The 18,311-nt window shown below is 39.6% G+C and overlaps 1 protein-coding gene across 1 annotated transcript; it reads left to right on the top strand.

Annotated features, from left to right (window-relative positions):
- Positions 1-383: 383 nt before the first annotated feature.
- On the top strand, positions 384-18,216 carry TMCO6 (transmembrane and coiled-coil domains 6). Its single transcript, XM_015811599.1, has 13 exons — positions 384-557; positions 750-883; positions 1,201-1,322; positions 4,759-4,868; positions 6,881-7,064; positions 7,657-7,761; positions 8,515-8,600; positions 9,507-9,623; positions 11,834-11,945; positions 12,038-12,218; positions 14,805-14,899; positions 16,822-16,989; positions 17,091-18,216. Exons 2-13 carry the CDS (start codon positions 766-768, stop codon positions 17,265-17,267), a joined length of 1,575 nt encoding a protein of 524 aa, XP_015667085.1. The 5' UTR covers positions 384-557; positions 750-765; the 3' UTR covers positions 17,268-18,216.
- Positions 18,217-18,311: the final 95 nt, after the last annotated feature.

The following is an 18,311-nucleotide window of genomic DNA, read 5'->3' on the forward strand; positions in this document are numbered from 1 at the left end:
CAAGGTTTGATATTCTTACCTGCACAAACATCTATATTACATGCACTGATAACCCTATGTCCTCAGCATTTCCCTTATTCGTTAATTTAGTCACCTTGTCATATTACACTGTCAGATTAAATTGTCAAATTAAAGCCTGGGTCCCACCTGTCATCCAAGTTCTACACCCCACCCCCCAAAAATATCACTTTAGCTCCGCCACCCCCTTCTGAGAGACACCCCCAGGGACAGTCGCGCGCCACATTACAACCCTCCAATCTGCAGTTCCCATTCCCTCCCCCCCCCGTTTTCCAGGCGTGGCCGAACAACACGGCCCGCCCCTTTCTGCTGCGCAGACGTTCCCCGGCTACGTGAAGCGTGTGTCTCCGCGGGAAAAGGCTGCGGGGAGCCGACGTGGGCCGGAGAAGGGAGGTTGCTTGTTTTGGTTCTGTCCTAGGAACGGCGTACAGTAGTAGCCCTTCGCACCGGGAAAAGGCCTTCAGGAAAAGATGATTGGAGTCACCTGCTCCATGATGCCCCATTTCCCCTTTGGCTCTCTTCGAAAGCGCTGAGGAAAGGTGGGCTGGCGTTGATAGAGCGCCTCTTGCTGAGTCGGGTGAATGCGACGTTAGGAGTCGTACAGAAAACGAATGTATAAACTCAGAGCCCAAATCAGAACTGGAGCTGACTGAGTTGGACTTTAAAAAGAGAGCGACATCTCATGCCACAGTCCTGTGTCTGATTTTTGGTTATTGTTTCTTTTCGTTCAGTCTCGGGTTTTCGAGCATGATGGCTGCTTTGGTACCTGGAACGGCTGGTCCGAAAAGCTGGAAGAGAAGTTGTTATCATTCACATGGATGCAGTGTTGAGCACCTGCGAACCTGGTGGAGAGAGAGAGAAGCAGGTAACTCGTGTTTCTAATTTCCTTATTTAGTTTTGAGCTGAGGCAATTCATTATTTTTTATCCCACTTAATGAATGTTGTCATTTTCGCATGATTCCATCCAAAAATTTTAACTTAGATAAAAAAAGGTTAATTTTACTAAATGTCTCAAAAGATTCCAGTTGATTCATCTGTATAAGCTTTCATTATGCTTTCCCTTGTCAATTGCATTTTTACATAATTGAACAGCTGTGCAATCTTGTATAATAACATTAAAAGATTCTTTTCGGTCTTCCTTTTATACAAGGACACTTTGATAATTTTGCAAGTTTGTTACAGCTCTGAGAAGTGCACGGAGGCTAAAACAGTTGTTCAGTAAGCGGCGTTTATGTGAAGACAAGTCATCAGATGGAGAAGTTGAAATGGATGGTGAGGCAGCAGCTCTTTTATCAGAGGAAGAGGTAATGTATACTTCACTAAATGAATTGGAATTCACTGCAGTATATTCAGTTCCAGTCTTTGGGTTATCAACTTTCTGGAAACTTACCTAAAGTACTGTGGCCATTTTCCAGAGACTGCTTTAATGCCCTCCCTTCAGCATTCTTAAAGAGTGATTGATTACATGCTATCAGATTATGTGACATGTGTCAGTTTTGACCATTAATGACTACATAGATAGATCTTCTCCAGGGTGATAGTTCCTCAGCCTGGTCCTTCAGGTCTTTCAGTGGTGCACACATCATTGCTACCATCAAGTCTGCTCACCTTGCTTCTCTCTTTCTTTTCACCATTACCAGCATTATAGACTTCTCAAAAGAGGTAGGTCTTTACATAAGGAGACCAAACAATTATAATTTGAGTGGCCATATTGAGTGACAACTCTGGATTGATTTGTTCTGTTTGTTTTCTTGATAATCCAGGGTACTAACAACAGTCCTTTCCAATATCAACACCAAAATTCATCAAAACTCTTTTTACCCTGCTTCTTAAAAGATCACTTTTGTTTTTATAGAGTGTCAGAGGAAAACTATTGCCTGCTTGATTCTGATCTTTATAGGTTTAGAGACATCCCAGGATCTGAATATTTTTGACTGTTGGTCCTTTACTATTGATAGTCCTAAAAAATAGACTGTATCTACCACTTCAATATCTTAATTGTCATTTTTGAATTTCTGGTTGCTGTACTGGTTGTCAGTAGCTTCTATATATTTAATTTGAGTTCCATTTTTTCACTGTGTTCCGTAACTTTCATTATGACAGCTTGCAGAATATTTCCATTTCCTTAAAGTAGTTTTGTCAGCATAATATTCATGTTTCTTCCTCCAGTTTTCAAATGACAGCCATCTTCTTCCAATTCAGCTTCCCTCAATATATATTCTGCATAAAGGAGAGTACCTTACTTTACCTTACCTTTTTGCTGACCTGAAGCCAGCCTGTTTTGCCATGCTCTATCTAGACCAGTGGTGGCGAACCTATGGCACGGGTGCCAGAGGTGGCACTCAGAGCCCTCTCTGTGGGCACACATGCCATTGCCCCAGCCTTGCCTCCGCCCGCGACCCCCTCATCAACAACCCCCTGGAGGAGAGTCGCCCCCGAGCATGGCCCACGCAGAGCAGCTCAGCCAGGCAGCGTAGACAAGACTCTGCACACAGTTGAGGCTGTGGGGCGCGGGCAGAGGGCATGGCTGCCATGGCGCTGCTGGACTGCCTGGGCGATCTGCGGCGGGCCCTGGAGGCGGTGAGTGGCCCTGTGGGCAGGCAGGATGGGGTGGAGTGGGGGCGGGGCAGGGGGTGGAGTGGGGCGGGGCAGGGCAGGGGTGGGGCAGGGGCGGGGCCAGTTTTGGGGCACTCGGTCTCTAAAAGGTTTGCCATCACTGATTTAGACTGACTACTTGTGTATAGGTTTTTCATGAAGACAATGAAATATTCTAGGATTCCAGGTTTTTTAGGGCATTCCACAGTTTGAGATAATTGACACAAATCAAAATCTTTCTATAAACATTGATTTCCTTTTGGTATTTGACTTTCTCAGTTATCCAGTGTAACTTAGCAAAAATTGTCTTTTGTTCCTTAAGCTTTTCTAAAGCTAGGTTGAATGTCTGGCATCGCTCTATCCATCTAGAGCTCTGTTTTGTTTTGAGTTATTTTAAGAGGTTGGATGTTCCATTCTTAGAGGGTAGAGATAATAAAATTCCATTGTCCTAGACAAAGCAGGGGTTCTGGGACAAACATGATACTGTAATTTTTTTGCTGATTAGCTATTTTTTTTTAATTTACTGGGGCTACCTCAGCCTTTCTTAATTTATTTCCTGTAAATTACAGATTTAAATTAAGCAAACAATACCTTTAGTTGCAATTTGTTTTCTTCTTTGAAATTAGAACCTGGTGTACAATTGTGTTCTAGCTGCACAGGAATGTATTCCTAATGCATATTGTCTGGGATATAACAGTTAACATTTGCTAAGTTTATTAATGTTATTAAACTTTTATTTTTTGTAATTCTCTTTTCTACTCTAAATAAACTATAATAATATTGTTATTTTACACTGGAAATAAAATTAGGATTGATGAATGGAGGAAGAGGGTCCTTGTGATATTAAATGTTTCAGTAAGATCAATAGGCCTTTTCCATACACGAAAGCCATCAGTCCTCTTGTTATGTATCAATTAGCTTCAGGTGAGCAAGTGGCTGTAAGCTTCTGAGATGCTTTTTTCTCCCAGAGATTGAACAGGAATGGCTTGGGTTAAGTCACACTCAAGTCAAGCTTAGCTCCTGGTAAGATCATGAGTTTAGTTATGTGGCTTTCTTGGCAACTCTGTGGAAGTGTATTTTCACTGCCTTCTGGGATGTGTTTCTTTTTAACTCCCAATCTACTTGCATCTTTGCAGACTGCTTGCAGTCTCCCATTGACTCCCTGCTTATCTTTTGGAGACCACTCAAGATTAAGAAGGTGCTGGGGCAACAAGAACGGCTATAAAATTGTTCCATTTTCCATTCCAGGCTGGCTAGAGCCATAAACAGGAGCACTAAGAATGGAGTAAACAAAGTGACAAATGAACAGCTTATAAATTTAATCAATAAATAAACAATAAAGGCGTGTAAACCAAATTCTTGTCCTGAAAGGAGAAAGATAATAAAGATAGTATGGGCAGCTATGTCTGTGTGGGAAGATGGTACAGATTGTCCTAGACGTGTGACCACAATTGAGCCCACAATTTCCATTGCTAAATGAGATGTTTGTTAAGTGAATTTTGCCCCATTTTATGACCTTTCTAGCCATAGTTGTTAAATGAATCACTGCAGTTGTTAGTAACATGGCTTCCCCGTTGATTTTCCTTATCGAAAGGTCACAAAGTGATCACATGACCCTGTGACACTGCAACCATCCTAAATATGAGGCAGTTGCTAAGCATCTGAATTTTGATCATGTGACCGTAGGGATGCTGCAGTGGTTGTAAGTGGGAAAAACAGTCATAAGTCACTTTTTTCAAAGCCTTTGTAACTTTGAATGGTCACTAAATGAACTGTTGTAAGTCGAAGACTACCTGTATTCACTATTGAACAGAGGAGTGTCTTTAGGTTTACAAATGATGGCAAGAAAAAGTTTTATCGATTATTCCTGGTAGGCCAGCTGCAGTTGGTCCATTTTGGATAGTCATCCATGCTTTAGCTATACCCATCTTGATTTTCATCATTTGGGTGGCCATTTATTCCTTGAGTGAAAATTCTGGATTGATTTATTCTATGATCCATTTGTTTTCTTGACAAAAAAGTTTCTCCTGCTGCAAAATGTGGTTTATTTTTGCCTTTCATACTAAGTAAAATAAAAACAAGCTTCCATCTCAGATTTGGTTTCTCTGTAAAGTTTTGTGTTGATTCAGTATTGCTCACTGGTAGGTTTCACAGCTTTTAAAAAAGACCCAGAGAGGAACAGAAGACAGAACAGCCTCTATGCATCTTCTTCGACAAGGACTACAGTACAGAGAAATCCAGCAGAAATTTATCAGGTTAGCTGATGTATGCTTCCATTATAGAATGATCCTAGTACAGTGGTTCTCAACCTTTTTAATGCCGCGACCCCCAACTGGTCGTAAGTCGAGGACTAAACCGGTCGTAAGTCGAGGACTAAACCGGTCATAAGTCGAGGACTACCCAACCGGTCGTATGTCGAGGACTTTCCCTGCCCGGGAGCGCCGCACATGCTTGCTTCCGCCCCCTGCGCCGGCCAAGGCATAGCTGGCAAGCGGCAGAGACGGAGCAGGCTGACCACCAGCTGGCCCAGCTCAAGGGAGGTAAGGCACCCGCCAGAAAAGGGAAAAAAAATGGCGGACAGCCTTGCTTGGCGACCCCCGTGAAATGGTCGATCGACCCCAAATGGGGTCCCGACCCTTAGGTTGAGAACCGTTGTCCTAGTAGAAATTGCTTCTTTGGCTGGATAGGATGACCTAGACTTCATGCTGCCACATTTCAGAAGTATCTGGGCAAAAGACCTTTCCCACTGCCTCCCCCCCCCCCCAGCTGTACTGTTTTCAGAAGGTACCATGCTGGGTAACATGGCTCCTCCAAGGCTTTGATCTTGACTTATATGCTAGTGAACATCTACATATAACCATTGGGAAATGGCTGATTTGGTCGTTTGGTAAGATTTGGCTCATTATTTCAATGTCTAGATTCAGGAGCATCTACCTTATTACTTGTTTCAGTGTCTAGATTTAAGAGTATATGTAGCTTAAGCAATTGGTTTTAGAGCTTTCAGGAAATTTTCCTGTTGAATCCAGAAGGCATCTTTTAATGTATGTCTTTTAAAGCAGAGCATCATATTACAGAATTCCAGTTTTACTGCCTTTTTTCTGCATTTGGTCTTGAAGACTGCATTTGTTATCCATTTTTATATGTATTATAATGTATTCGTCATTGAGTAAGCAAATAGAGTTTAAAGGAATTTGCTGGAACTTAAGGGAGATTAAGTTAATTTTCCCTCTAAATCAAGTGTTTGCATTTGACCTGGAATAGGAAGCAATAGTAGTAGTAAAAACCTCCCTAAAAAGAAAAATATAAAGATATACCAACAGGAGTCTGCCTTTCTTGGTTACTTGGTAGGAAAGGCATTGCTTTGGTTCCTTCTTCATAAATATTTATGTCTTTGCTTTTACAGTCTTTTGCTTGGCAGAGAAGGAGAAAATTTAAGTTTGTATATAAACACTTAAATTACAAAATATTCACATTTCATATGTAGAGGAGCATCCATTTTCTTGGTTAATTTAATTAACTTTCAGTCCTCACTAAGAGGTTAGATATTAATTTTATTTTAGCAGGTCAGATTATAGGAATTCAATTCTGATTTATACAAAGGTTAAGAAGATGAACTACTGCACCTATTACTGTTCAGTGTTTTGAATGTAGATAATTTTGTACCTTTGCCTTTTCTTACATAGGAAAAAATCAACAGCTTCAGAAACAAATATTATGAATGGGGAGTTACTTAGCAGCCCCTTTGCTCCACTTAGCTGATGTACTTCAAACCTGAAATAGATAACTCAAATTTGGAAGGGGAAAGAGAAACCATATCTTTAAACTTTCTGATTTGTGTTCAAAAATGTACATGTTGTATTCTATTCCAGTTCTCCTGGTGAGACTCAGGTTTTTTTTGTTGTTGTTCTGGTTCCATAAATGCTATTCACTTTTGCTTATCCTGGCCTCTTGGGTTGTAATGGTATGTGGGAATGATCTTGAAAGACAGAAGGAAGAACTAGATCCTCCCTAGTTTTCTGGAAAGTAAAAGTAAAGGAGGCGAGAAATACTTTCAGACTTGTAAGCTTTTGTTATTGTAGCCTTATAATGTAGATAATATTAATATTCATAGTTTGTGCATCTTGTCTGAACTAGCTGAAGGGCTAACAAGAGTCAGATTACTTGTAACTGTTCTAGGTTACTTTCAACTGTGCATTGCTTTCCTTTGCTTAGACGTATCCAACAAGGATGCAATGTATCAGGAGAATATATATGTTTTAATTGATAGGTTGGAGGGAAGTATGTCTGTGCTGATTGGCCTATTTACCAGCAATCTAGCCAACCTGCAGATGGATGCAGCTTGCTGTTTACACGAACTTTCACTGTCTACTGATCCTGCTGTGGTCGAAGCATGCTTACCAGCAACTTCTTATCTCTTGACTTACCTCTCTGGACACAGTGTAGCTCTCATGGTAAGATGGATTCTTGTGCTTAATAGTTCTTACTTCTGGTAAGCCAGAAGTGACTAAATTACTAACCCTGTGTAATTCCACTTATAGAATGTACTGTAATTTCAGAATGATTCTTTTCAGTAAGCTATTATTTGCTTTAAAAAGAAAAGGTAAGTCAAAATGTTCGTGGTCATCTACCAGGTAGTGGCAACAAACTGAGTTCGTATGGCACAGATCTGATAAGCCAAGGTGTTTTTTTTTTTTGCAATTTTGATGGTGTAAGAGCAGACCATTTGATTCCAGGAGGGAAGGTTCTGAGGATCATATGGAAATTAGATGAGTTGTTTTGCACAGTAGAAACTTGTTAAAAAACACTTTAAAAACACATCTCACCTAGATCCCAACATCCAAATGGGAATGCTTCGTGTATGCTATAAAACATACTTGGTTTTTTTCTGTTGCTATAGAAATTATATACTTTACCTTTTTACTCCTATAGCATAGTTATGCATCTAAATTTCCAAATATTTACTAATCTTACTCTTGTTTGCAGCTCTTGTTTATAAAGCTGCAGTTAGACTAGGAGAACATATTCTTTCCTAATGTATTTCAGGAGCTGTGTTTATACACATTAGGGAACTTAGTAGTTGAGATGAAAGCTGTGAAGAAGCACCTTCTACCTCAGGGCATTATCCCGGTGTTGGCATCCTGTATCCAGGTGAGTATCAAATATAATTCTTAGCCCAGCCATTTTTGACTATCAGTTTTTGAGTAATGAATTACTTTTATTTATTACATTTTTATTGGCCTTCCTGATGTAAATGTGAGATTTTCTTTCTTTAATTCTTACTATAATAATTGTGGGTTTTAAATTACACTGAAAAATAATGACTGGCCCAAGGACTTGCAATGACATTCAAGAGTAAATGGGTATTCCTAGTCTTGATTGAATGCTTCAACTATTATAATGCACTCATTTTTTGTTCTCCATGACTAAAAAAACCGGAATCTCCTTTTTCCATAGCATGTGCTATATCTTACAGTTACTTAAGACATTAAAATAATTTTCAAAGAGGGTAGCTTCCTTTTTTTTTTAGTATAGCTTGTTAACTGTATTACTAAGAGTTGCTTAACTTATTGAGAAACTTTTGAGTATTTCTAAGAGTATATATTTTGAGATAGTTCTTGTATAGGTAACCTTGTCCACAGGTCTAATATATCATTTTCTGCACAAAACTGTTAGAAATGCTACTGAATTTAGGCAACTGAATTGTCAGCATTACAACTTTTTCTTCATTGAACTTAGCACAATCTACCAAACAAGAGGATTTTGTAGGATATTTCTGCACAATTTGTGAGATATTTAGAACAATCTGTTTTCTTGTGCATGTGTTGCTATTCTCTGCTTCCTTCTCCAACTGACTCTTTGACCCTAAACTATTGGATGATGAGTTGGATTGCTTAATTTCAGTCTCCTCATGTGACGATACAAGAAGGTGTTGGCTATGTTCTGTCACAACTCTTGCAATCCAAGGAAGCTCCAGCTGAAATCATACCGTAAGTGAAATTCAAATTAGGAATTACATGCTTATGTGGTTATGTGATGCCCACGTGGATCCAAATACCATTTCTCAGTTCCTCCTGCCCTCATTGGACATTGGCAGTGCCAAGCTGGGGCACGAGGGCTGCTCAAGGAGGTATGTCTCTTGGAAACTGCTCCTGCAGCAACAGTGTCCTGGGTGATATGGGGCAAATGAGGTGGGGTGCTTCTTAGTAGGCTAGCCTCTAGTGGGCTGCTTCTCACTGGTAAGCTGCCTCTTGCCAGGCACTTGCACAACCTCCCATAAAAAAGAAATAATCTGTTTTTTCCTTTTCATTTATATCAGGGGTCTTCAAACTCGGCCCTTTTATGACTCATGGACTTCAACTGCTAGAATTCCTCAGCCAGCGTGCCTGGCTGAGGAATTCTGGGAGTTAAAGTCCATGAGTCATAAAAGGGCCAAGTTTGAAGACCCCTGTTTTGTATCTTCCTTGGTCTTAAGGTAAAGAATACATTTTTAAAATTTCTTCTTAATCATGCTCAGTTCTTGGAGATTGCCTAGATAGTCCCTGCAGTTTTCTTGGCAAGATTTTTCAGAAGTGGTTTGTCATTGTCTCCTTCCTAAAACTGAGAAAAGTGACTGGTCCAAGGTTACCAAACTGTCTTGGTGCCTAAGGCAGGACTAGAGCCTCCCCACTTCTAGCCTGATGCCTTAGTCAGTACCTATATACATTTTAATAAATGCAGAAAATTAACATGTAGTATCCCTATAAAATTGTATATAAATTCTTGCTGCATTTATCAAGGCCTCCATAGTATAGTGTTTCCTTTCACACCATATAAGCTTCTCTGATATGACAGTGCTTATCTGACTGCTTAGTTCTCTACTTAGTAACTAAATAAGATTTTCTTTTTGTCTGCAGGTTGCTCTTAGAATCCACCCTCCCTCAACACATGCTTCACTTGGTTTGTTCCAGGCTGGAAGACGGAATAGGAACTGCAGTGGAATGTGCCTGGGGTCTTCACTACATTATTTGCAGGTAAATATGTTTTGTGGACAATGAAGGTCTGAAATAGTAGTCAGCATATAGAGGGGAATAAACGTTAAGCAGTAGGCATAATTTTTCATTCCAGGCCTTGTAGATAAATTGTGAGAAAAAAAACCTAGTGTCATTGTGGGGGGAGTGGGCATTAAAGAATTAATTAATCTCCTTAGCAACAAAGGATGGGGAAAATGTTGGGCAAAAGACAGTTGGTAGCAGGGCTAGTCATTAAACAATTTGGTTACAGGCTTTCCCTGAAGAAGAAAACATTGTTATTTTAAACAGGACATGAGGTTAGTTCATGTGCTAGATTACTTCTCTGGTTGCCTTTCTGTTGTTTTTTTAGAAGGTGTGTGGGTCAATAAATAGAAAACAGAACAAAACAATCCTTTGATAGGATACATTGATTTACAATAAAAAATAACATAGAAAGTTGGTCCTTTGGCATCATATCATTGGATTTTTAAGGTGACATGATTATGTCAGAAAATCAGGGGAAAAAAGAGAAATTTCCAATCTGCCTGAAGTCAAAGAGCAAGAACAAAGAAAGACAGAACCAGCTACCAGTACAATTGAAAAATCAGGAGAAAAAGAACTGGGTTTATATATTTACAAGTGCTTTTATTTTGCTCCAGGGGAAAAAAACACAATCTGAATGCCTTACAAAAACAGGTGCAATAAAAAGCAATACCATACACATTCATACATATAATATCAGTAGTAAAAGTCATATTGACAATATCATTTATAATGCTCAACTACATACTAGCTACATATCTTAATTTCTGAATGCTTGCTTAAATACAGTGAGTTTTCACCAGTTTTCTAAATATTAACAGTGAGGATGCTGATTTTATTTCCAGAGGAAAGCAGTTCCCTATCAAGAAAAATGCTTGTTTCTAAATCCCCTGCTCTTGCCCCTTGAGAGTGCAGGATAGTGACTTTTAATATGGTTCCTGTGTTGCACACCTTGTGCTTGGAATAAGCAGCCCTGCATACCTCTATGCCCCAAGCAATAAAGGCCTTTATTACTAGTACCTTGAATTGTATCAGAGACAAATTGGTAGCCAGCACAATTCCTGAAGTACTGGTATTGTGAAATATTATTAGGAGGTCCCCATTACCAGGCTGCATTTTGTATTAGCTGAAAATTTTGGATAAGGATAGTCCAATTTTGAACTGAGCAAGCCAGTTTGATGTACTACTTAAAGGTAGTGGTGTAGAAATTGGGACACTCTGAATTCTAATCCTGCCTTAGACACAAGCCCAGCTGGGTGGGCCAGTCAATCTTGCCAGCCTTAGGAAGGAGGCAATGACAAAACACATTTCCAAAAATGTTGCCAAGAAAACTGCAGATTTCTCTACTGACATAAAGGTAACCTTCCACCCACCAACCATTTTGAATAGATTATAATAGTCCCATTGATAGGTAATGAGGGCATGCCAGTTTGATGAAAGCTGTGGATGTATTGAAATATGAACAGGATTCACCCCATTATAGTCAGTTCATCTGTCTTACTCTAACTTTAGACCATTATTGTATGTCCTGCATTCTGGAATAAGAAAACAGATATTTACCATATATCATATCATTTAGAATGGAATCCTATAGATGTTTGTGGAATGAGATCAATACATATTATGAATACCAGAAGTGATATTTCCACACATCTAAATTTCTATTTAGATTATTATAAATGCAGTCTTCAACATATGAAATAAATCCATTACTTTACAGATCTGGAATAAATAGAAGGTATATTCTAATTTCTTTCCTATAAGATAATGTAAACCCAAAGAGGCAAGCTTCTAGATCAGAGGTCCCCAACCTTTTCGGCACCAGGGACTGGTTCCGTGGAGAGAGATTTTTCCGTGGTCCGGGGGTGTGTGTGGTTTTGTATGCTGCCTGCATCCCACAGATGGAGCTTTGCTTGTTTGTGAGGACTGGTTCCTGGCATGTGGTCCACAGACCGGGGGTTGGGGATCCCTGTTCTAGATAATAGATCAAAGTTGCTAAGAAGCTTCTACTGTAGCTAAATCTGTGTTTCTTACATTCCATGGCTTCCACTCAGATTGTGAACATTCAAAATCTGGTGCTCCTGAAAAATGAATGTGGGGAGGATTACAATAGTGGAAAGGAGAAACATTGGGCTGTATCCATGTTGCTGAAACAGAATGCTTATCTTTTGGTTTCCTTCTATTTGTAGCCAAGTGAACAATTCATTATTGATCTCCCAAAGGACTGTGCTATCCCTAGTGCAACTGTTGCTGGAATTGTCCTCTCGGATAGCAACAACTTCTGTTGAGAGTCTAGAATTGGTAAAGTGAAAGGGAAATACTGTATATTGGATTTACCAGACTAAGACTCTGAAACTTTTTTCTGAATATATCTCATTTTATTTTACTTTCAGTTGATATGCCCTGTTGTGCGGTGTGTTGGCAATCTTATTGTGGAAGATGAAGCAAATACTGATGAACTGCTAATAAAGGAAGAGTGCCTTCTGAAGGCCTTATTTGTCTTTATGCAGTATTTCCTCCCCATACATACCTTTGTTGTGAGCGAATGTCTGTGGCTCATGAACAACCTCACCGGTATGTCCCCTGAACACATCTCGGATGTTCTGGTTCAGAGAACAACAGGATTGCTAGTCTTTCTTTTGTTGCCATTTATACTCTTCCAAAGAGTAATAGCTTTGATAATACTAAGAACTCAGTTAAAAGAATTGGTTAGAATATGAACAACTGTCTAATTTTAGAACATTGCAGATTAATAAAGACAGTGCACATTGTAGAAGGATAGAGCATCCTTGCTCAGAGCAAAATCTGTTTTTGAGAAGTGGTAAACTTCAGATTCAGTAATACAGTTCTTGTTCAACTCCATATTACCTGTATGTACTAAGTGAAATACAGGTAGTCCTCAATATATCGATGAAGATTTTCAGTCATCCAGGTAGAATTGTCTAGAAGTTGAGGCATGGCAACTTATTTTCTTGTTGGTTTGAAATGGTTTACTGCTTATCCAAGTAGCTTCTTCAGTCTGAGCAAGTTGGTTAGGGGTAATCTGAGCAGACAGAGTTTTTGGAATGTACCAACTCTTAAAATTCTTAGGGGTCATTAAGTGTGTCCTCCCTGGAGAACCTGTGAAGAGGTCTTAATCTTGCTGGGACTAACGAAAGAGCAGCATAAAAAGTAGAGGACAGGTTATGCTTGAACTCCACTTCTGTTGGGTCCTATGGCAACCTAGAAATGGAAAGCTACAGGAAACTACCACACAGAACCCAATAACTGCTGTTTGACTCCCACCACTACCACCAACATAAACTAGGAGTCATCTGGACATTACGTCACAGGCAGAAAACATTCCCACCTCCAGGGATGCCCAAAAGAAGGAATACAGGCATCTGAGGACAGCTCTCTAAGGCTTATGGATATTCAGATTGGGCCTTTATTAAATCAGCATTTGGATCCAACAAAAGAATGGCAGGCAAGCTGAGACTCAGAGTCAGCAGAAGAATCTGGTCCTTCCTTACATGGCTGATGTATTGGAGAAGCTAAAACAGATATTTGGGAAACACCACATACATGTGTTCTTCAAACTCACCAACACACTGAGACAGAGGCTTGTCCACCCTAAAGACTGGACACCAAAACATAAGAAGAGCAATATAGTGTATGCAATTCAGTGCAGTGAGGAGTTCAGAGCTCTACATAAATGGCCCAGCACAGGAGAAACAGCACCACAGGACCAGAATCAGCAGTATACCTTCATTTAAAAGAAAAAGGGCATTCTTGAGGACAATAATATTCACATTTTGGACAGAGAAGATACCGTGTTTTCCTGAAAATAAGACCCGGTCTTATATTATTATTTTTTGCCTCCAAAAGAGGCACCAGGTCTTATTTTCGGGGGATGTCTTACATGCTTACCTTAGGACCACTGCAGCCAGGCCTCCCACGCCCCAACCCATCGCACCCTACCTGAATTCTGTGGCTGCTTGTGGCCGCATGCCACATGGTGCATCACGCTGCCATCGCCGCTTTCAACAGGAGGCCACATGGCTCATCACGCCAATCATGCCGCTGCCGCCACTTGCAGTAGGAAATTGTGTGGCTCGTCGTGCAGATTGCACTGCTGCCGCTTGCAGCATCTGTGTGATGCGCCGTGTAGCCTCTGAGTGGCAGCAGTAGCATGATGCGCCACATGGCAAGCGGCCGCAGAAGAACTCAGGCAGCAGCGTGACAGGTGTCAGGGCGTGGGAAGTCTGGCTGCAGCAGTCCTAAGTGGGTGTGGGGCGCGTGGGGCAGCTCCACCCCACCCTAGGTTGATTTTTACGCATGTGCCTCGCCCCCAAACCAGGGCTTATTTTTGTGGTAGGGCTTATATTGGGTGCACGTGTAAAAAAGCTAGGGCTTATTTTCGGGATAGGTGTTATTTTTGGGGACATATGGCAAATGGCTTGAGAGGAGTGAAGGTGTCCATTTAGTTGAAAAGCCTTCCCTCAATAGAAGTGGAAACTTCAGACACAACCTCTCCCCCATTTTTGTGCTGCTGTCTTATCAGTCCCCAAGAAGATTAAGAGCATTTTACAGGTTCAGCAGTGAGGCCATACTTAATGATGCCTAAGAATTTTAGGAGTTGGAATAACTTTCTCTGACTGAAGAAGCTACTTGGATAAACAGTGAAATGTTTCAAACCAACAAAAAAATAAATTGGTTGACATGACTTAACTTCCAGACAGGGAGTCCTCAACTTACCAAAATTGGGACTGGAAAATCCAGTTAAATGAGGCATCATGGGACTGCACCCAATTTTATGACCTTTTTGCCATGGTCATTAATTGAATCACTGTGGTTATTAAGCAAGACATTACATGATCATGATTTTCCACCTTTCCTGCTGGCTTCCCCATTGACTTTGCTTATTGGAAGATAGCTGGGAAGGCCACAAATCAGTATCACATGATTGCAGGATGGTGCAACTGTTGTAAATGGGAGTTAGTTGCCAAGAATCTGAATTCTAATCAGGTGACTGGGGTTTGTGTGTGATGGCTATAATTTCAAGGACAGGTCATAAGTCATTTTTTTAACATGATCATAACTTTAAACTATCATTAAACAAATGGCCTAGGTCAAGGACTACCTGTAAATGAATGCCTGATTTTTCTGTATTGTTCTCAGTTCGCAGCACCACATCTTGTTCTGCTCTGCTCAGCCTGGAAGTCTTTCCGTATCTGTTGAAGCTCTTATGTTCTTATCAGGTGATCAGGTTGCTGGTAGGTAAAAATATTGTTTCTAAAATGTTGTCATTGTGAAAAATCTGGAACTGCGTATTCACAATTTGATTCGAATAGTGATATTTTAGTGATATTTTTGGCAAGGTTAAGTTGAAGACATACATGAAATTGCCCTGCCACTAATCAAGGCAAAATAGCTGCTTCAGAAAACTGATCTTTACACAATATGCAGGGACAATGCAAAAGGAGTGAGGGCGTCCTTAAGAGTATTGGGGAAGGTTGACAAGGGTGTGCGAGAGGTGTAACATGGGTCAGGAGGGTGCAAGGGGAAGAGCAAGTAGTGTGTGGGTTAGGAAAGGTGCATGAGAGGAGAGGTGCACTATGAATCAGGGAGTGTGCGTGTGGGGATGCACAAGAAGTGTGAATTGGAGGAGGAGAGGGTGCATGAGAGGCATGAGTCAGGTAGGGTGCAAGAGGGGATGCAAGAGGCATTGATTGTGGAGGATGCGCAAGAGGCACAGGTTGGGGAGGGTGCATTAGGGTGCACAAGAGGAATAATACAGGTCAGGGTTGTGTACGGGTGTCCAATAGATTAGGGAGGGTGCACACATGGTGCAAAGGGACTGGGGAAGAGTACATGCATATGGGACTTCCCCCAGCAACTTGAAACCTTTTCTGCCAGAAGGTTGCAAATGGCAATCAAGTGTGATTGCCAACACATAGATTGCAATCTCTTGACCAAGGCAGTGCTGGGATAGCCAAAACTCCAAGGACTGGTCGTAACCACCATCTTAACTTTAAACAGTTGCTAAACAAATGATCATAGATAATTTCCTATTTCTATAGATTAGAAATGTTCAGCTATTATGGGCTAATGGGCACATTTGAAAATTTCATAGCATGTTTGGATGTGCTCAGATTACCATCTCTTGAGTTACCAGGAGATTACCTCAGCTTATGTATGTTTGTCTTTTTTTCTGGACCTTTCAAGTAAACTACTGAAATAAGTTTATTGAGTGTGGATAAAAGATTCCAACTGCTGCAGTTAGAGCCAAATTGGGAATGTTTCCATTTTTACTCACTCAAAAATTAGGGAATATAATTATTGGTTGAAAATTACTTCATGGAAATTGAGATTCCCAAAATTGTTACTGTTAGAATAAACTAAGCTTCATTTAGACTCCACTTGGATAGTACTGCTGAAACATTACATTAGGAATTGTAGGTTTCCCATCTCTTGTTTAGCTGTAGCTGATCAAGTTCAGAAAATAGTTGCACAAATAATCTCTGATACAATATAGGAATATATATTGTATATATTGTTACTCTCAGTAAGGCTGGTATGATAGGATGGATGAACTTAGAAATATAATTACATATACATTAATTTTCAAATTGAAATATATTTAATATATTTTAAAAGCCCCAAGTATCTTAGGGAATTTACCCATGTGAAATTTGAAAGTGGAAGATTCAGTAAAATCCCCTATGAACATACATACATATCATATAAAAAGAGATTATTATTTGCAACTGTATATAAGACAAGTGGTTCACTGGTACCCCTTATCTTAAAAAAACATGTTATTGTGATCAGAACACAAATATTAAACAGCCCCTTTTCGAATAAAATAATGTAGGTAAGAGCCAAATATATGTAAATCGGATTGAGGTAAATTATAAAGGCGCTAAGTACCTCTGAATGCAGTTTCTCTTTTTTATTTATTTTTATGGCTTTATTCAAATTTAAACTATATGTGGCTAATCAATAAAGTATTGTTGGCTTTCATGTGTGAGGATTCAGATGCATTGATACTGTGTCCTGAATCTTAGTGGAAAGGCAATTAAGAAATCTTTGTAAATAATGTAAGATATTTAAGGTAAGTTTTTAATATCTGTATAAATTGATATTGGTAACTGAAGTTACTCATCTTAGTTTCTGATTCCATCTTCCTCCTTAGGTTCTAACAGTGTTGTGCAATATAGCTGCCAAGGGTGCTGCCTATTGTGAAATGTTGCACCAAAAAGCTGTTCTTCCTTCTCTTGTAAATATCCTTCTTGTTTCTGATGTCCAAGTAATAGGCCAAGATCTAGAACTATTACATCTTATCTTCCTGTACTGGCCAAAGGTAGACTTTTATGCATGGTGTATCACAGTATTATTATATTTTCTAATCCAGGGTGTACTAACAGTTTCAATACTAATGTGTATGTTCTTTCACTCTGCCAGGCTGCCGTTGACTTTGTAAATCATTCTGGACTACACGCCTTACAGCAGCATCAAGACAACCTACATTTGCAAGAGCGAGTCAAAGTGCTAATTCAAACAGTTAGCCAGATAACTGCTCTCCCTCAAAATAATACCCTTGGAACTGAAAATCTTCATTTTACCTCTTTACAAAATTGAAGCAATGACATATGTAAATGAATATTAACCTGTTGCCAACAAATTTTGAACAAAACCCTTTGAACAGCACTGTACTACTAAATCTCTCATATCTGTATCATCATTGTAACCTTCAGTTGAGCAAAACATCATAGAGCAACAATTTTTGAACCAATTTACCTCAAATGGGTTATCTTACAGAATACATCCCTATGCTCTTGTGTTCTCTTTCTCACACACACTGACATCCACATCCATCAGCACCTTTCCTTTCTGAGCATTTGTGCTCACATACACCCTGCATTTCTTTTCCCTTCAGCTGAAAAATGAAATCAAAGCATTTTTTTTAAAAAAAGGAGTATATGTATTAAGGCATTCCAGGAATTCTGTAAAAATTAGCACAATTAATAAAAATGTTTTAAATAAGATAAATATTCAGGAGTGAATTTTGCTGAATTTAATGGAATTTATCTAAAAGCGGTTACAGGTTTATTAGATCATATAGACAGCATTTGTAGTAGTTTGTATGAATTTAAGGTATTTCTATTTGGATTTACACTTTAAGCATAATGAATGTAGTTTTCAAATTTATCATTAATACTTTGCCAAAGTCCTGCATTCTAACCTGCAGATTTAACACATATTTTTCTTCACTGAATTGGTTATTATATATGCTTCTAATATTTAGTTGGTTGGGTGAGAGAAGCCAGCAAAAATGGACCAAGTTTAAAATAAACTGGATGCGTTGGTGAATGTGGAAAAAACCTCTCTAGGAAAAAAATCCACCAATACATCATTTTTGGAGAGTCTATTGGACAGCAATTTAATAAATACATAAATTCAAAAGTTGCTGATTTCCATTCTAAGCTCCCCTTCTTTCTGGTGATGTGATCCAAACTGGAGTGAATGTTATCCACCATGTATTTCCCAGTGCACACCCACACAATGATATAATATGAAGGGAAGTGTAGAAAAAAAATCAGATGAACACAACTTCTGGCCACTGCTGGTAAATGAGTGGGAAAGAATTATAGAAGTCTTGCTCTGCATGTTTTCACTACACTG

The sequence above is a fragment of the Protobothrops mucrosquamatus genome, unplaced genomic scaffold (genome assembly GCF_001527695.2).
Source record: "Protobothrops mucrosquamatus isolate PMUCROS unplaced genomic scaffold, P.Mucros_1.0 scaffold45, whole genome shotgun sequence".
In the NCBI taxonomy this organism is placed as follows: domain Eukaryota; kingdom Metazoa; phylum Chordata; class Lepidosauria; order Squamata; family Viperidae; genus Protobothrops; species Protobothrops mucrosquamatus.